Below are 20,733 nucleotides of genomic sequence, written 5' to 3' on the forward strand. Positions count from 1 at the left end.
AAATCCAAAGCTCCTGCGCACCAATTTATAATTAAGGTCATCTGAAGCTACACACCAAAAACAACCAATAAAATATCACTTTGCAAAATAACAGCTGTCCAAGAAGATAACACTGGTTTGAGAGGAGGAGTACCAAACCAGAACACTTTTTTCAATATAAATATAGCATGACAAGTAAGTTAGATACTAGTTCTGGTACCATAAACCTTTGGGAGTGTTCAACACATTCTTTTAGAAGTTAATCTTTGTTGGATAGCAATGCAGGGGCCAGGCTTCCTTATCCTCTGACACCAATTGAAGCCACACTGGGGAATTCACTTGCATTTATCAAACGGCACAGTGGGTTGCATTGGTGTTCCCCTCCATAAGGCACATCAGTTACTTTCTCAGCCTGCTCATGAGTCAGCTTCATGCCCTCTCTCCCTGCTTAGCTTTGAGGAATTTGGGGTGGGGCACTCACAAAAAACAAAAAGAAGAAAAAAAAAGAAGAAAAGAAAAAAGAAAGGAGACAGACTGACAGAGCAAGAAAAAATGCACCATAAAACACAACACACAACAACCCTGGAACACTTCTTCTTCATATAAAAGCAAGAGGTTTATCTCTGCACTTAAAAAAAACCCAAAACATCTGCTAAACAATCAAACAAGTAAAAAAACAACCAAGCAAAAACAAACAGTTTCACCCCAAGCGTTTACAACTCCAGCAATCCTATCAGTAGGAGAGGGCAAAGATGAATGCAGACTGTCACACATCAGTCCTACCTCCTCCACCCAGCTGTGAGTTACGGGCAGCACACAGAGCTCAGGAGAAGGCTCATCCTTACCTTCTGGATTTTTCCTCAACATTAGTCCTACCATGCCCCAAGAATCAGAGGCTCAGGCTAAGAGAATAAAGTAGACAAGCATTGGGAACCCATGACCCACACAACAACTTGCCCTGTTGTCTACAGGACCTCCTCCACTCCCCGTCCTGCATAGACATTCAGATAGTTAAGGATCTGCAACTGCTGGCTGACATCTCCAAGCAGGCTTAATAAATGAGAGACACAGAGTTGGAGAGGACAGCATGAAGGGAAGAGGGGAGGTGGTGAGTACGGACTCAGGGCCTGGCTTGGGAAGCCATAGAGTGAGACAGGGCAGCAAACTGCTCACACTTTTGTCATGCAGGCTCAGAGCTCCGCCACAGACCCCTCAGCCCCAAGAACCAAACAGCATCCTTAGGGAGTGCCTGGCCAGCTGAGGAGGAGACAGAACCACGCGCAGCTCAGGCAGACTGCAGGCATGCTCATGCTTGGCTTAGAAGCACTGACCTGGTCACTTCTGGTTCCACTTTATCTGGATGAGAACCTTCCATATCATCTACCAGCATAACAAAGACCACAATAAGGATGTTACCCTAAATACAGGCACACAGCACTGCCAAAGCAGCTGTCATTAGTTCTGGCATGCTTTGAATGGTCAGGAAGGTAACCCACCCTGATGCAGCTCAGCCAAAGCCATGGAGTGGGGCTAATTTACACTGCCACATACAACTTAAAAACCAGCAGTGGTACTCCCTGGTCCTCAGTGCTGCAGGCAGGGAAGAGACAGCAGCAACTATTTGCTCCTTCCCCAGTAAGAACTGTGTGAGAAGCAAACCTGCCTGCTTGCTTTCAGGTGCTGAAGTGATGGAGCTGTGTTAATTCTTCACTCTGAATATTGTCAGGCGAGGGAGAGGTCACCAGCTTTACATCACCGTTACACTCTGTAGCTAGAAGTTGACCATCCATTTCCAAGACTAATAAAAGGAACTTATAATAGTCATACAAATAATGTAAGCATAGGATTAATATAATTTGATGCTCACAAAAAACATAAGGAGCACCAAAGGTCTTGTCTATCCACAGAATGGCAAAAATGAGGTTTGTAACCACATTAATGCTCTTCCTAACACCCTCCAAGCCTCTTCTTAGCAGATGATTTCACAAGGTGTTTTGAAACAAATTAGTATTTCCCTGTTGGTGAAAAAACAAGGGCTGTGGTTCTTCCTCCCATCTCTCTTCCCGGTTCATGATTCAAATCCCCAACACTTACCACAAGCCAGGCTTCATGCTTTTTTGATCACACAGAGAGTCAATTTAGTTTTACAAAATGGCTGAAAACAAGTTTGGGGGGTATTGCTGAGTTAGCAAGTTGAATTACAAGAACTCAAGAGCTAACACAAACAAGGTGTGGGGCACCACACAGAGGAGGTGAGGCACCACCTCTCTGCCCTACTAACAGCAAGGTGCTAATTCACACTACTCAACTTCAGATAGTGCTTGGAGATAACCAACTCAGCAACCAAAGGCAAGTCGGTGTCTGCTATTTTAGCTTTTCCCTTAATGTTGCAGAAAGGTATTCCAACCACTGGCAGTTATGATACAGACACAAATTTAAGAAGAATTGGGATGAAATGGCTTATTTGTTACACTTTGGCAATGTCAGAGCTGAAAGAATGGGGGAGGTGACTTCTGAGAAGCATCAGGTTTCTAACGTTATATTAAATAGGTGGAAACTTTTTTTTTTTTAAAAAAAAAGGAAGAAAGAAGAGGAAAGAAGGAAATGGGGGAAATGAGAAAGGAAAAAGATGGGGGAAGAAAAACAGGGGGTGAACTATTAAGAAAAAGGGAGGAAGGAAAGGGGGGGGGGGGGGGGGAGGGAAAACCATACCCAAAAGTAATTTCACTTTTTTTTTTTCCCCAGGGTACTTTACAAGTTCTTGTTTATCTGAACCAGCCACAAGTGTAACCCTCGGTATCTGCACGTCAGTTACAGCCCAGTTACTGTGAATCCGGGTTCGCTATGAATCAGCAGCGCTTGCCATTGGCGTGAGGCTTGCCCAAACACAGCTTTCTGCTCTCCTCACCCGGTTCAGAAACTATGGCTCATGCTGGAAGTTCCCCACCTCAGCACCAAGTCCTGCCTACAGCCTTTCTGAAAGCTCCACACTGCTTCTGGTGATCCCATCCTGCTCCTGCTGCCTCCCTGGTGGGGAAGTGGCTCCGGAGAGTGGACAATGCAGGCACCTCCCTGTGCAGGCCAAGATAAGGGCTGTGCTAGTCATAGCTGTGTTTAAATTCACTGCTGGTTTCATTATAGACAAAACCAGGGGCCTCACAGTCTCAAAGTAACATCAGAAGAAATCTAGAGGTGCTACAAGTAGAGAGTGATCCATTAAACACGGACAGAGCTCCCTTTTGCAGAACAGCTGGCTGTTAAATTTAAGCAATTGCTTTTCAGTATCATCTCTCAGCTGACTGCTAGCGAACACTGGAAAACCAAGTTTAAGAGCCCATATATTTCAGGAGACTTACACATGACCCTTCATTTTCTTTTTAAAATGAGGCTTTACAGTTTGCAAAGAAAATCATTTCACTGGGGAGCTGTATGAAAAAGCTCTCACTGTTTTTAACCAGATGCTACGTGCAGCAGTGAATAATTTCTTTACACAGTAACTGAAACCATACCCATTGTTGGGGTTTGTTTGTTTTACAGCTGGCACCTTGTCAACTCAAAATCCTTATGGATTAACACTATGAAGTTCAGTTTCAACCAAACTATTCCTTTGGACTTCCTTGTAACATCATAAATGATCACCAAAGATGATGAGTTTGTGCAGGCGTGCAGTACCCAACATCTCTTTGCCTTCATTCTCATACCCAAGTAGCTTGGTGCATGCCATGAATGCTAGAGCATCACAAAATGTACAAGCCAAATGCTGCTGAACTTCAAAATGATGTAAAGTAACTCCTGAACTGGTTACTAAGACCATTACTGATCCATGAAAATGCACATTTCCATGCTCACTATTCACACTAAGCACAAATATTCTGTCCCTCCTATCTCACCCCCCGAACTGTCTCAGTGCAGCCACTTCCCTCATCCTACATCCAAACACCACTAAGGTACATAAAGAGCAGAAGACAAGTTGGCCCAGAATTTAGTTTGCACAAACCATTATTCCCTGTATTTTTCAGAGAACGAGTAGCAATTCAATATTCCTCTTAAAAAGGAAGAAAAACATTTTCAATATTCCTTTTCAAGATAAAACTTCATTCAAAGCCAAATGCTCCACTTTATCTTGTTAATCATCCCTTATTACATGATAGTTATTCATTAAAATCCTGTAATATGGGTTCAAACTGGCATCGTAGTTTTTCCAGGGAAGAGTGCTTTTGAAGAGAAGAGAAAAAAAATACAGGCTGAGTGGTAATGTAACTAAAAAGCTGATTTTTAGCAGGGTTTCATGTGAAGCAGATGCTGTTCTTTCTGTAGGTTATAATTTATACTACAGGTAAGTAATCACTGATGTGCAATAGCCGTGGGATTGAAGGGAGCTACGTCCTAGACCTGGCAAAACCTACCAGTGTCCATCTTTCTGCATATAGATCCCTAAAAACTAACTGGTTCAGTTTCAGGAGACCTACTGCTATTTTCTGTTATTTTAGGAGAAAAGAGAAGCTTAACGTATGACAGAGTCATGAAGCAGTACTGAGAAACTGGTTAAGTTTTACAAATCCTGTATATTAAGCAGCCGTTTCTTGGTAATGTTTAGTCATAAATCATGGTGGTTTCAGTTTCGTTTTTCTGTGAACTTCAGCCTTACGAATATTTTAATGTGGAATTAGTAATGGCTTTTTAGGTCTGATCCTCTCTTAAAGGCGTAACATGGAAGTGACTGAAAAGAATGGTCCAAACTTCAAGAGCAAAACAACACATTTCACTGTTGAGGCCAAACACCCCATGAAAAGAAAACAAGAGGGGACCTTCAAAGAAGGGAGGGGAAAAGAAACAAAGCAGCTGGAATATAGAGTAGGTGGGAAATTTCAGTTATGATTAGCCCCATTTCAGAGGCAGCCTATGGCAAGCTGCGCTCTCTTCCATGGTAGCCCTGCAACTCAAGCAGGCAGCTGCGGCCACAGCCGATACTTGCATGCAGCAGGCAGAGAGCTCCTTCCTCAGTGTCCTCACCTCCTGTGGGGTGCCTTCACACCCTTGGGGGCTGAAATTCTGCCCCCCCTTGAGTCAGGCTAGACAGCTGCCTGCCTTGCATCCTGAACAGGAGCTTTCCGCAATGGTGCTGGTCCCTGCCTGGCCTGGTTTCATCCACTTCTCTGTCCAGGGACACCTACAGCATGTGCACTAGCTAGCAGGATGGAGAGCATGAAAAGCAGAATTACAGAACATCTATTTCCTTCACAACAACAACCTCTGCAAAGTGGCTGGTTTCCTAAGGACTTTGACTTTAAAGAAAACCAGAGTGCTTGGACTACAATGGATGATGGGAACAATACCATGTTTGTCTGCTTCTAAAGTATCCCAGAAACCCTTGGACACCATTGGTTACAAGGATTACGTATTTTCAGTCTCTGGCAGCAATTTGCAAATCCTTCTCATGTGACCAGCACCAAAAAAAATGTTAACAAGAGCATTCAGAAAAGTGGAGTTTCACAATTACTCATGCAAGTAAAAATTCACACACAATGTACTACAGTGAATATGGATTCATAAAAACAATCCGCTGTGAAAAACTCAGTGTGAGGAAATGCCAGTTGCAGTGTGAATAATTAATGTGAATAGCAAGGGAATAGTTGGCAAGAGGTCTCAACTTGAAATAATGTTTAAGTACGTACAACCTTCTTGAATAATCAGCTGATGTGTACGGACACAGTCTGTTCACAGTTAATTCACTACTAAGAAAAAAAAGGAGCCATTTTCATCAGATAAACCCATTTACTGAGACCAGCTCACATCAGTTTACTCTGTGAACTGCTCCTCATGTCAAGTTTTGTGGAATTTTTGTTTTGCTTTTGGTGGAAAAAGATCATATCAGACTGTGACTTTGGAAATCATGTCAAAAGCATGACTGAAACCAGCAAGCTGTCTCCAGCCCTGGAGACAGTCCAGGTGTGAGGCCTAATGGCTGCAAGAAGATGCAGAAACAGGTCTCTCTGTGAAGTATCTACCCCTCCTTCCAGGCTTGTTCTGCAAAACTGCTTCAAACACAGCGAGGGGTTTCTTACAACATGTGGCATCTCTGAGCTTTTGAGAACTGGGGCTACCTTTTTTAACAGAATTCATAGAATATCTGTAGCTTAGGCATGAGTCATTATTAAAGATCCAAAATGCATACTGTGTTGTTCGTACTTACACCAGCAAGTCATGCTAACATGCACATTTTATGGCTAATTGTATGCCCTTGTGAAGCTAAAAGCAGCACAGCTACTCAAACTGCAAATTCCTGCTTTTTGGTATGTACATTTACATAATAACCACGAAGTAAGAGCAAACAAACCATGTAAGGGCAAAGAAAAATCTTGTTGGTACTCTGAGCAGGACTCTGTCTTAATATCTGTTGATGGATGGAGCTCTTCACCATTATCAACTGTGCAGCTGGGATTGCAAGCCACCTGCTAACAGTATTAATGGCATTTTCTCTGTCTTGTACAGAATTAACAGCATTTAATACTTCTATAAATTTGTTTCCTATTGGATTTTGTCATTAAGCCTTTTTTCCACATTAGCTACAACCATCTTGGTGCAAAAATGTGGCACAGAAGTACTTTTATTGCTAACCTGTGAGGGTGATATCATCATCTTCTATGATCTGCTCTTCTGCAACATCCAGAGAGTTCTCAGTGATCATGTCACTAGGTTCATCCACACAGGTTAACCCAGAGTAGTTATGTAGGAGCTCTGCACTAGGAACATGCTCCACGATGACAGCAGGGAAAATAGATGGATCACCAAGCTAGGGGTGGAAAAAAGAATATTAAAATAACAGTAGTTAGACTACATCCAATCTTAACCTTAATCTAAACTTACTGTTACTTCAACAGACCTGTTTGACATTGCTCAAATATTAGACTGCCAGGAGAAAGTACCAAAGAAGAAGATGATTTTTAGCACATAAACTCCAGTAGCAGCAGTGTCCCACTATGGGCCAGAGGCTGAGCATCACTCTAATATCTAATATACTGGCTTTACTCGGGTAGGAAACACCAGACCCCCAGGACATTATTTCAAAGCACAAAAGCTGATGATACAGAAGAGTGACAATGCACAGTAAATGCTCAGTGTTGTTGGCAATAATAGTGGGCACACAACTTGCCACAAGCACGTTCATCTTTTGTTCTCCCCGACAAGCTGGGGGCAAGGGAGTCCTGCAGCTGTCAGGACTGGACGAAGCTCTCACAGGCACCAAGTTTCCCATGAGACACTAGTTGAAAATCACTTGGGGATGCTTGCTACAAGAGCAAGGAATGTTACAAGGAGTGCTTCATATACATACTGTAATACTTTCCCTCTTTAATTCTTACAGTTTTAGTCACTTGACATTACTCCCCCTCACTGCTTCCCTTCCTAAATCTGCTTTCAGACATCATCCTTCTGCCTCAATACTTATTTTGCATCACACACAGGAGAAAAGAGGCAGCTGGGAAAACAGAAATCAAGCTGACCAGTAATATATTAGTAAGAGACAAACTGTCTGAAAAGACAGCCATTCAAGAGGAAGAGGTTTTCAGAAAATACCATTTACTACAGACACAGTATTTTCCAAAGTGAGTCTCTTTGAATGCTTTTTACAGGAAGAAAGTTACAATTGATGATTGCAGAGCAGGCCCAAAGAAAGTCTAGTGTAACTCTAAGCTGCTCTCTCTTTAAAAACAAATCCAAAAGTTGCTAAAACATGTTTCTGATAAAACCGGTATACCTACATTTGGTCTCACCCTCCACAGAAAAGCACAGATACGCATGGGCCAAGGTTACTTATTTAACCACACGAGAAAAAACAACCACTATGTGATTATGAGCTTGCTTAGGGATTGCTCGTGTCTTAGTCTTGCCACTACACACATAGCCACTAAGAGAACATGGTATCAGAGCTATTGGCTCAACACAGACATGGGCAATGGCAGTAAGCCTCCCCTAGGGAAGAGCCTGGAACTTAAGTACTAAAAGTAGAAAGTGCGATTAGAAGTTTCAAAAGGCAGTAATTACCACTTTACATTGCTCTGTGTTTTGTAAAACATGTCTCAGCAACAACTGTGGTAAAGGGCAATCAGGAAAAAAAAGGAAGAATTAAGAAACAGAAATAGGGTTTGTATGGGCTTCTCTCACGGACAGTTTGCTAAGCAAAAAAACTCCAACAAAACCAAAAAACCCAGCAAATAACCCGTCTACTCTACCAAACACAAGCTTCAAACCAGAATAACATGGCAGGAGATCAATAAACATGAACAAAGGGCAGACGAGTTAAAGCCCTGTTGTGCAATCACATTGCCAGATGATGGGTGTATGCTGTGTCAAGCAATGAGTCAGCTTCCACCCCACACCTTTGTGGCCAACTCTGTCCAAAGCTGCATCATGCTGGGGCTGAAAAAACAGACATCACTGGTGGCCACAAGGTCCCTGCTGTTCCTCAGAAAGAATCATGTTCACATGTGCATGCATCCTGTTTGTTTACTGACCCCCAACATTCCTGTTCCTATTTGTTTCCAGGCAAAAATAAACAGATTTGATAACATAAAAGCCACATCAATAAAAAAAATAAAGCACTGTAAAGAAGAAGAAAAATCTAATACTGTATGCATTAAAAGGTTTTATTTTGAACAGTATGTTCCATACACTAGAAGGAACATGGTCCGTTACAACCTCATCATTGAGACCCAATTCATGCTCTAAAATAGTTTAAATACCTCAATTTCAGTAATATACCGCAGTATGTAACTATTAGGATGTAGCTTACATATATTGTACATCCATATATGTAACTACATTAAAAATAATAAAAAAAGGTTTACATACAACACTCAGGCTCTCGTCATCAGCAAGCAAGTACAGCACATGCTTTTCAAGCACCTGTTCAGTATTCTACTGAGCATGTTGAAACCATCAGTTTTAGGTAGGGAAGATACAAATAAGACTTTTGTCTTTTCATCCTGCTCTAGTGTGTAGATGCTAAGGGTGAAGTTCATCTTGCCTAACTTCAGGCAGCTGCAGTGCTTACACTTGAGCAAGGAACCCCAGGCTCCTCCTCCAGAGCCAACAGAGAAATGCGTATTTCTAGGGCACTATTTCTCTCCCCAGTTTGAGGCTCCTGTGCTACAACATGAATCATGCCCTAAAAACACCTACTCCTCTCTGTTGACTACAAAAGGGTGGGTGGAGGTGTTGGGGTGTCTGTTTCTGCTGTAGGCGTCTGTCTCCTCTACACTCAGCAACAAATGCCCAGCTTCCTGCCCAATGTGCCTGAGGTGAAGTGCTCCTTCCTCCCTGCTTTCACAGCTGCACCAGCTTGAGAGCTGCTGCATCTGCAGCAACGGATCAAGCTGCCCGTGCTTAGGATGACCCTCACGTTAGCTTCTTCTGGATAAAAAAGTTACCTTAGCTCAGCTCTGTCCTTCGCTAATGACTGACACTCATGTCACTGACTTGGACCCAGAGAGGCAAAACCTGCTCCAGGACTGCTGTTATTCTTTAGTGGGGACAAGTCATAAAAAAAAAAACAACCTGTTTCAGAATAATAAGTGAAACAGATAAAACCAAACAACTGTCACATGCTTTCAGCTTAGCTTCTCAAAGCCCTATTTATATTACACCCTACTTATCGCTCTGCTGTGAAACCTAATTACAAAAGCCCAAGCATCCATGTGTCACTGAAGTACACCTCACCACTGACCAAAATGTTTCCTGTGGTACTGAACAGTGCTGCTGTCACACACTTCAGCAGCAGTTGATTTGATCCATGTGATCAGATGTGATCTGCTCTGCAAGGTTAAACTGTATTTTGACCATGTCTAGAAGCAACCATCATTCACACACTCCGACACAGCCACTGCGTCTGTCTACAGACAGAGAATCGCCATGGCAGGGCAGTACCTTGTGGCTTGAACTTGGCCCTGGGCCGTCCAATGAGTCTCCTGACACACTGAGCTTCCAAAAGACAAGAGATGAACAGAAAAGCATTCACTTGTGGTAAGACACTTTAAATGTGGCTTTGTTTACATCAGTAAACAAAGTTTACGTTAGTTTTGAACTGGAAGAGTCAAAGTAAATATCACTTCCTATGGCCCATTGTTCCACCTGCTTCCAACTCATACCTTACAATGTATGGACTTTCTTTCCTGCCATGGTTGTACAGAAGGAAGCATATGCTTTTGGAGAGAAAAGCATTCACACAACTGCAAACAAATCTAATCTGAAATACATTTTTGCAGAAATGATCACTTTTTTGCACAATATTTGTAATTGGTTATGATTTCATTAACAGGCAGTTTTAAAAGCTATCACTCCTGTATGCTGAGGTATACATGATTGTTGAGACAGAAAATCTCCCCTCAGTAATTCCATAAAGTTCTTGTTTTCATTGACAGCGCCTGAATCTCAACTGAGAACCAAGCTAAAGCTTCTTGTGGCTCTGCTGTTGTACAACACAAGAATAAGTTTTTTACACACTTAGAGCTTCAGAAGAGCCCGTGTTTACTATGGCTTCCCTTGATAGCAGTGTGTAATGAGGATTACACACAGGGAAAACATTAAATTAAGGACTAGAAGGTAGTGTTTCAATTAAGACAAATTAAATTACCTCTCTAATAGCATGAACACAAAATAATTTATTTCTAATGCAAAGGTGATTCTACATGCACTAAAAAAAAAGGAAGAGTGCAAAGTATTACACAATTAAAACCAGTCCCAAATTAAAGTGTCAGCAATGACTTTCAAGAAATCAATATATAAATCCATAGAAGAACAATCTGTGTATTTTCTCCTTTTGCCTACTTCTGCTGCTTTATCTTTCTCATGCAAAATATAGTTAAAATATGACACCCTCACTCTGTCAAAGCTTTGGCTTGGCTTCAGTGTACCTCCCATGTCTGCTGCACACATAAAACAGTTGAGCTACTACTGCAATCTTCCCAAGTCTTAGACAGCAAATTCCTCACTGCAGTTCATCTATCTACAAACTGCTCCTGTAGACCAACCTTTAACAATTTGGAAGACTGCAAAGCTTCAGACAGATGCTGAAGCCCGTGGAAGATCCCATAAGGAGGTCCTTGAAAGCATCGCTCATGCCTGACAACCCCCTGAAAAATGGGCCCTCTTTCCTTAGGTGCCAAAGGCAATATTTCTTTCTGCTCAAAAATTCCTCTTGAGTGTTTGACAGGCTGACAAAGTATTTCTTCTTTTCTCTGAACTTTTTCTCATCATCTATCACCAACTGACACAAGATCAAAACACCACCCTGGTCATGGAAATGGAAGATAAGGAAGAGGACTTCTGTTCTGGAGGTACCGTCTTCTCATACTGTGAGTCCTCTAAGGAAGAAAACATGTTCCAGGAATATGGTGACTAGCTTCTAACTGGTGTGGAATAAATGTTGTGCGAGTGAGTGATGGGTGGGAAGAAAGGCATACGACAGATAGGAGCAGGGAAAAGCTACAAGGGAAAAGAAGAAAGAAATCTTAGTGAAAAAACCCTGATACTTTTAACAGAGCAACAGAATCCATGCAATACAACTGGCCATTTATTAAACAAACAAACCAGCAAAGTGACCTTCGTGACTAGAAAATGGGCTTTGGCTTTCTCTCAGTGGAGGTTCCTGTGCCAACAGCAGAGGCAGCTTCTGGACTTTCAAGGCATTCCCATGGCCAGCATCTGCAAATCACCAAGTTTCACAGAGAGATTCTGGAAGCAGGTAAATGCTGCTTGCTTTCCCAAGCAGATAACCTCAGTATGGGTCTCACAATCATTTCCTTAAAGTCTTCATAAACAGCAAGTGGATAAGGAGAGGACTTTCTGCCAGAGCTGGAAATAGACAAAAAATTTAGATCTGGGCCTTGACCAGGTGACTTATGTTTCAGAAAGCCCATGGCAACAGCAGGCAATGTGGAAAAGCAAACCGAGGTATAAGAAGGTGGTACAGAAGTCACAGCCCAACCTCAGGGATTGGACTGGATCTCTCTTCTTCAGAAGAAGGGAAGAAAGAACCATCCCTCAGAGATACAGAAGGTATCTTCAGGTACAGGTTACCACATGCATCAGCCACTTGAGAAAGAACGTGATTGCACAGAGCAGTCATGCTGGGGACCACGCTGGCAATTTAATGGTTGCGATGATTCAGTGTGACTCTGGCACCATTTAAACCTTCCTAGTAAGGATACAGCCTCTGTGGCTGCTTTATTCAGCTTTTTAGATGTCCTGATCAAACATAACATTAAGTTAACAAAGGACTAAATGAAAAGACATTGAGGGGAGAAGCTGCAGACATGAAAAAAAGCAGTTTTAGACAGTGGCACTGACTCAGGCCAAGCCTGTAGGAGCTCCTGCCCAGATGTACGTGTGCAGTCCCTCTCAAAAAGAAACCAAACCAACAACAAAAAAGCAGCCCCTCCATTTAACCAGGATCTCTGGCATGTAGCATCAGCCAGACAGGTTATCAGTAGCACTAGTGCAAGCCGCTTGTTCCCCTCTCAAAATTATGAGGACATCATCCCATTTCTTCCTCACCATATAAATGCAATGTCATAAATGAACTTTCCAAGTAAAAAAAATAAATCATTATTTTCTAACCAGAAAAAGATCAAGCTGGTAAGAGAGAACCTTTCCTGTTCACATGGGCCACGTGACTGAGTTCCTCCCACTGGCGTCTGCCACTGCTCAATGCCTACATTTGCAAATGTACTGCTCATAATTTATGGTTGTTTAACCAAGGCTTAAAAAGAAAATAACTTTTTGAAAGCCATGAATGATGACTTCCCTGAAATACTGAATGTAGCTGCCATCTAGACCCTGACCCTCTCCTCACAGCTGTTCCATGTCCTGACAGCTCTTGGCACTACAGGGCTCCAGGCAAAGCTTTGACAAAAAGTACCAAAGCTCTTGCAATGCAGCTTTTGGGGGCATCACAAAAGTAATTATCCAAAGATCAATTAAATGATACCTGTATACAAACATGTCACCTTCTGTATACTGAAAAAGCTGACAAAATGCTTTTGAAGAACGCAAAGCAATTCCAGACCTAATTTTTTTGCAAAGTACACAAATCATGTTATCCATTCCCAATTTGTCCAGAACTTAAAACCTTCAGGAGTAGCAATAGCAATATCACCTACGTTATAAGAAACAGATCAACCAGGCATAAGAAATGAGTAATCTTTTTGGGTCAATGTACTATAAATCGTTGTCTGAGCTGAATCTTGCTCCAGCTTCCCAGATCTTTTCCTATGCAGGACTCCTTTTCTACTAGTGAGTATTTAAGATCTACCTTCATGCAGCCAGCTAACTGGTTGCCTGCATCTTTGGTACCTGAAGGAAGTTAATCCAGTGATTTAAGAGGAGATTGCATCTGATTCTTTGCAGTGATGGACCTTGTGCTATGCGCTCTCTCCCTTTGGCCTTTCAAATGTTTCGTTTTGTCATCTTGAGAATATGCTACAGGACACCTTCTTTCCTTAAACTTCATCTGAAATAGGGTTTATTTGGGTTTCGAGATAAATGCCAAGGTTGAGTTTGTTCTGGAGCTGGAAGAAGCCCTGTTTAAGGAGTTTTTACTGCCCTGTTGAGTACTCTTTAATATTTTTAAGCTTTTCCAGGTGAACATCTGAAGGAACTGCAAGAGGTAGAATGCACAACTAAACCAAACAAAACCATGTTTGCTTGCATTACCCCTTCCAGAAACCACGCTGAAGTAGCCCTCCCCATCTCAATTCTTCCCTCTCCCATAAGCTTGTAAAGCAAAGCCAGCAACAAACAACAAACAGCAGTAATAAATAAGGCTCATTTTCAGCTACATTTGTGCAATTCCCATACCTAAATCCCTAGGCTGCCACAAGCTCTGGAAAAATACAGGGAAGGAAGTTACAAGTTCCACCCAAAACTGAGTTAGCACTTTAGAGAGACAACACTCAGTTCATTGAAGTGATCACATAACTCTGACAGCAGAAACCAGCCACTGACCTAGTCACATATTTGGCCATACAGAAAACTAGAGACAAGATTATAAAGCCAAAAGTATTTTTGAAAGACAGGAGGATCAATGCTTTTCACACCTACAAAAACAGGAACAGTTCGTTGCAGTGCATCGCAGCCTTTTACAAGCTATTTCTCCACAATAGCCAAACACCTAATTTCTTGTTAATAAATGCAAACCCTGCTATTAGCCACCATCTGGTAAGGAGCTGCCTGACTTTTACAATAGGAGTTCCTTGCTGAAGCCTCAGGACTCACAGGATGTGGTTTAGATAATCAACTCCTAACTGAGAACCGACTCAGATAAGAACAGACATATTCTCCCTGCAGTGTGAAAGAAACCCATTTAAGTTACTTTGAAGCTTATTTCTGAATAGCTGGCATACAGTAACACAATTTAGAAACTGATATGTAAAAAGCAGTGAGCAAATAGCTACTGCTCCTTCTAGTCATCTGGAGTGTGACTTTTATTCAGCATTTTATCCTAGCACACTAGGTTAAAACTACTGTCAGATACCAGAATTTGGGGAATTCTTCATCACAAGTGGATCGATTCTACTGGCATAAGTCAGTGATACAGAAAAACCCACATTTTGGAGGAGGATGTCTCTGCAATACTGTAGAAGTTAGAACATTTCAACCAATTTCTGTTCTGCCCATGCCAGTTACAGGAAGCAACAGGAAGCTTTCGAAACAGCACAAAGATCTGCTGGAACAATAATGACCTCAATGTTTGCTTCGTGTTTTACACCACATTTTTTCCTTGTGTTTTTATAATATTCCTATCAGCAACTTGCATGAACATGATTTCTTACACTGTCCCATACCTGCTGCTCATCCTCCATAACGTTGCTGGCAAATTCAAACACAAGCTCATTCTGCTGTACAACTGCTGCCATAATAACGCATTCCCAGGTCTCAGCTCCACATACGAAGAAAAAGCTTCACGGATGTGAAAGAACAGAGAGCGCCACTGAGGTCCAGCTGGGCAGAGAGGCAGGATCACAAAATGAACCGAGTATCAGCGTTCGGATTCCTTAGATCATCAGTGTTCACGGGTTCTTCTCTTCTCAAAGGGAAACAAACCCAAGGGAAATCCTTTCCTGAGTTGCTCTTCCCACCCTGATAGCCTTTATCACTGTGGAGGGAAAAAATAATCCAGTTTTAATGAAGAAAAGATTCCTTTAGCAATGTGAAATAGTAGCAGTCACAACAAAGCTTGCTCTGAACTATAACTGTTCCATCTAACTCCAAGCAAGTCAGATACCTTTGTATCATCAGAGATATTACTTTTACTAATACATGACAATTTTCATTCCCTTAAAACTGCTTCAGGAAGTAAGACATCAGTTTCAGAGTGTTTCATATTAAAAGCACGAGATTAAAGGAAAGTTACAAAAGTAAACAAAAAGAAAATTCACCTTTTCATTCAATTCATATATACACTTTTCACATTCACGCGTAACTCTCACCTTTAAGTTATATTCAACATAAAACCACAAAACTCAGACTGACCTACTCAGCTGTAGGATCTCTCATGTGTATCACCTTTCTTCTTCAAACACAGTTCAAATTTAGTCAAGTTGTTATTTTGAGAGTAAAACGCTCTAGAACTTGATTCCCACAGTGCCACACAGATGAAACTAGTAAATAAATAGCTTTGTACAATCCAGAGAGTCCTGAGTTCCTTCGTGGAGCAGATCTTCAGCTACTTGTTAAAAATGCACTGTAAACGTATCCTTATCTCTACCACAGGCTCACAAGCAGCCGGAAGGAAACAGCACTGACCACGTCATGGCAAATTAGAACAGGCAAAAAACTGCACAGTACAATAGCAAAGAAAAAACCTACTCCGAACTATGGAATGTAAACAGCTTCACTGAGGGTTGGGAGAACACAGCTCCCACGTCCTCATTTCCTCATCAGCGCCAAATGTAAACCTGGCTAACATGAGCTTAGAAAGCGGTGTGCCTGTGTCACTGCTGGGGGAAAAGGCGAGCTCAGAACGTAATCTAACAGTAACAGAAACAGGTGCCTAAAACTGGGAAACTAAGGGATGCTGGTGCCTAGGAATTTAAATCCATACATTTTTAAGGAAGCAAAATATATGGTGCCTAATGTTCAGATCAAACTTCTTTAAACTGCCCCTGCTTAAGGGTTGCTGTGACAGAAGAATAAGGGGCAGAGGTTTAACATACACCCATCCAGACTGAGACCCTCCTTAAAGCCTTTGGGTGACTGCAGTGCCCTGGTGAGGATGACTATCTGCCTTTGTACAAAAGACTTAACTTCACCTTGTTTTTGCAGTAGGCTGAAATACAAAAAAAAAATGAAGGGCATCTTCCTCTCCCTAGTGCCAAGCAATTTAATTAGGGAGGATCATATGTCACAGGCTTATACTCCCTCACTCTAGGAAACGTAACAGCTGTTTTTCCCATATAGGTTGTGGTATTCCCGGATTCCTAAGTCGTGATGGCAGAGCATTTAAACCTCTAGATCCCACCTCTCTAAGAAATCAGGAAACCCAAGATTATGAAAACAGGAGAACCTCCCCAACTTCCAAAGCACGATTTAATGAGCTGCTAAAGAGTTCAGAAGAGTAGCCACAACCCTAACTAGGGAATATCTGCATTAATGAGAGCTACATGAATGAACAGAGAAGGAAGGGCTTTGGGAACCATGACTGTTCAACCCCAGCCCTTCCCATTTTGCAGGATGACTTGACTACTTAAGAAGGTTTTCCCTTTTCAGCAGGCTCTGGCACTGCAACCATATAATCGTGGGTAACTTCACTAAACGTAATTACTTGGCCTCACCTTTTAGAAGACAAGAATGCCATTAAGAAGTTACACATGCATACCAGCACAGTGCAACTAAGACCAACTTGCCCATCCAGACTCCTACCGTTCTGTACACCAGCCTGAAAAGAAAGTACATGGCCATATAATATACAGTTTAATATATCCTGCAGACATAATTGAAGTGGGTGAATCTGTGTCAATAGGGACATACCAGCTCTTTCAGAAGAGAGGACAGGTATGAAAATAAATATTTGAGTACAACTTCTATTTTGGTTAGTGCCTAGAAATAAATTGTAACTTTCAAATAAGATTAAATAATAGTATTTTAAGTCAATCCTTCTAATCAGTGAAAGGATTCCTTCACTCCAAAGTATCACTGGGCAAATAAAAGAAGCTCCTCAGCTTCCAAATGGAGACTTGTTTTAAAACAGGGGTTAAACTAATTGTCCAGAGAGAACCAGAGCTGGAACACAACAAGGGCTTATAATCATCTCCGTTATATTAATTGAAGCCACATGTGTGAACAAAGTCCAGTAACTTTCTAAGGCCAGTAACAATTAACAGTGTCCACATGAAATCAGGGCAGATGAAGTGTTGGAGATGCAGGCTACCTAATAAGCTCCTGAAGTATGAGGAAAATTGGAAGTACAGGCACTGTAAGACAGATTTTAGAAGTTCCCCATGAGCATTAGGAACTGGCATATTTTTCCATAGTCACTCATCATTCTGGAAGACATTAATATTTTACAGTAAATAATACACTACCAGGATGCACACTACATGTGCAAGATCCAGCAAACTTACTAAAAGCCATAAAAAAATCTTTTATTACTTTTTATTAAAAAAAAAACAAACCTATAACAAAACCCTTAATGCAAAACTAATCATCATGATTTAATACCACTTAAGCCAGCAGCAGTATAAAACATCTGATCTCAAAGAGACTCACGCACACTAGTTAGAACAGTCGCGCTTCATGCTAAGATGAAGTTCTTAATCATCCGATATGGCTGTAGGAACAGACATTGAAAGCTGTTTTATGGATCCTGCACCATGGTGATGCAGTGATGGAAGACTGTTCAGCAAAATGCTCCTTCTCCCCCTCCCCAAAACCAAAGGAATCTATAAATAAAAGTCAAATGACAACTTCTTCTTACAAGAAAAGGAACATCTAACCACAATATTATGACCAAAGTCAAAGACAAGTGAGAGAACAGAATTTAGTGAGCTTTTATATCAAACCTTACAGAGGTTAGGCACTCAAACTATTACTATTTACAGGGAATTTTCATTACTTCTTTGGTGGTACACAGTAATAGCAAATAATCTATTGGGCAACAACAGCATGGCAAAATAATGCAAAAGTACTGTCCTTTAACCCATATAACTTTCTCTGGCATACAGAAAACAAGAGCAGCTTTTCACAAAAGCCAGCACTATCATAAACCAGCTATATTCTCCCCAAAATCTATTTTTATAAAGTGTGCTTTCATTATTCCAAGTATCACAGGATCCTGCTGTCTATAGGCTAACACAAACAAGACTATTGTTTTTACTACAGAATGCCACTTATTTTCCTGCCTGATTTTATGTACATCTGTGAGTAGAAAGTAAGTTATTTGCAAACAGCATAAAATGCATAAATTGTAGTCGCATGCACAATAAGCTTGGCTACATACAAATAGTCACAGAAGAAAGAGAACCAAGTATATATTACCAGAAAATTTATATCACGTTTTCAGAACTACAGAGTAAGTAAGGTTTTACTTTCATTTTTACTAACTGTTGTAGTATAAAAAGCAGTATTCAGACAAAGCCATATAAATAAACATCTGAATTTTGCTTAATCCTTGAAACTGAACACACATAAATTATTTCAATCCCTCCGGAAGTTCCCCTCTTCTACTGATTTCAACATCTAGAAACAATCTCCTCAGTCAGTCTGTCAAAAAGCACATTCAGCTGAGTTAACCCTTAGTACACTGCTACTCTGCTGTCCCAGAAGACACGTTGTAGGTCTCCTTCCAGTCAGATGTCACAACATTTTTTCCACAGCTCTTCACCATATATACCTTACACTGAAGTCTAACCCTGTTTAGGTGGTTCAACAAAGCTTGTTAGAAACATCTCCAGAACCATTTTAGGGCCCAGTGGTGAAGCTGCAATACTGCAACTAGGCTCCAACTAGGAAGTAACAAATCCACAATTTCTCCTTCGACTCCTGACAAGACGAGCCAGTGTAGCCCATCCTGCCTTAGCATCTGAACACTGTAATGCAGAAATAACACAGCTGCACCACGGTGGAGCAGGTGGAGCAGGCATCAAAGTGCGAGGCACAAACCCAAAGATTTGCTGAAGAAGCCAGCTATAAACTTGGAAGGTTCAAGTCTTGGTACTGAGAGCACCACAGCTGAGCTGAAAGATGCCTCCAGCCAGCAAGCTACTGGATCCAGGCCCATATAGCACTGCTAAAGATGGCTGCAATCATCCTGAGCTCCCTTTTTTGTGAAATTAGTAAGAACATTTGTACATTTAAAATTAAGAACCAGCTTAGCTGCTTTAAGATTCAAATACACACCTGAACCCTGAGTTACTGCAGAAATGACTCAACTCCCTTAGCACAGAGACAAATGACTTGGGGTTGAAATTTCCCATTGATTTGCTAAGACAGTCTGCAGTATTAGCTCTAGCCTAGAAATGCCAAAGCTGGGACTTAACAGAAGGGCAAAGCTGAGCCCCCTTCTCAACACACCTTGGATGTGGGAGGAAGAAGGGAGCAAATGAGAGGATAGGGAAGAAAAAAGACATCACCTGGAAATACTGGACTGAAGACTGAAAACCATCCTGGATGAGGTCAAACACATGGAAGGTACCACCACCATTTCACTCAAGTTTCTAAGTCCTTTCTACCAGTGGAGGTTAGGGATAGACCAAGCCAGAGCCAGTTCAGACTCTGCAGAGTTGCATCTTTCTAAGATACTGTACAAATAACACATCACAAAGTGTGGTTTTCTTCAAAAGGGTGGAAAAGCTGAATGGTATCACCGTTCTCATAATGCAGCAATCCCAAACCCATGATGATCTTTATGTATGGTCCACACTAAGCATAAATGCTAACAATAGAGTCCTCTGGCATTCTTCATGGATTGATTATTCCTATTCAGCAATATCAAGAAATTGCACAGTACAGTGGCTTTGAACCACGTCCTCGGACCCAGGGCATCTGTAGCTGGCAAAGTGATGAGTAAGAAGAGCAAGTTAATACATGTTATTTGGCGTAAGAAGTTTCTGAAGGTTCAGTATTTTCAACTGCTCACACAAATTAAAGGAGGTAGGAAAACAACATGGTAAGAGGGCATCACCGAGGAAGAAACAACACAAGGAACAGCCTGAAATCATCTGAGAGCATCCATGCTGCCTTGAGGAAACTGTGCAAAAAGCAGCTGACATAATAAAAGTCAACAGTGACCTTTGCTGAGCTTTCATTAAGGACAAAGAAATCATCAGTATCAATAAAACGTTGTTTTGAAGCTGGGCTGCAAAGCAGCCTGTGTCACCACGGGCTCTCAGTATATATACAGCAAGGAGGACAGAGTAACAGGGTTCATCTGTTAAATATAAACAAGCATAAAACCAAAACAAATTGGCACAATTCAGTCAATACAAAAGGAGTGAAATGAACCTCCCTTTCCCTAAATTCCACATAAAAGCACATTTATTCCAAAGAGAGCACAAAGCACAAACATAACCAACAAGTTCTTTTTTGCCATCACCAAAAAAATCGTATTTTCATCTCTCTTTCTGGCAACTACCCCTTTTATCCTGAATATTTAATGAGGCAAGACTCCTTCCAGCCTATTAACAGTAATGGTCCCAGCACTGGTTACAGACTCCTCCACCCCTTAAAACCTTTCTCTTCCAACCTCCCATGTTCCCTGAT

At 41.5% G+C, this 20,733-nt stretch overlaps 1 protein-coding gene across 5 annotated transcripts in view; it reads right to left on the minus strand.

Annotated features, from left to right (window-relative positions):
• Positions 1 to 20,733, minus strand: part of ELF1 (E74 like ETS transcription factor 1) — an 88,208-nt gene that overhangs the window by 22,867 nt on the left and 44,608 nt on the right. For 3 of the 5 annotated variants that reach the window (XM_057409698.1, XM_057409696.1, XM_057409694.1), the window contains exons 2-3: positions 14,820 to 15,130; positions 6,598 to 6,772 (exon numbers count right to left, since the gene is read on the minus strand). In XM_057409698.1, the coding sequence (XP_057265681.1) occupies positions 6,598 to 6,772; positions 14,820 to 14,891 (247 nt within the window). In that variant the 5' untranslated portion in view covers positions 14,892 to 15,130. Of the gene's footprint in view, positions 1 to 6,597; positions 6,773 to 14,819; positions 15,131 to 15,507; positions 15,955 to 16,808; positions 17,329 to 20,733 lie in introns of those variants that run through there. The other 2 variants (XM_057409697.1, XM_057409695.1) reach the window with 2 other exon arrangements.

This window comes from Pezoporus wallicus, unplaced genomic scaffold, assembly GCF_028554395.1.
Source record: "Pezoporus wallicus isolate ANWC-B61680 ecotype Strahan unplaced genomic scaffold, APGP_CSIRO_Pwel_v1 contig_2543, whole genome shotgun sequence".
NCBI lineage: Eukaryota > Metazoa > Chordata > Aves > Psittaciformes > Psittacidae > Pezoporus > Pezoporus wallicus.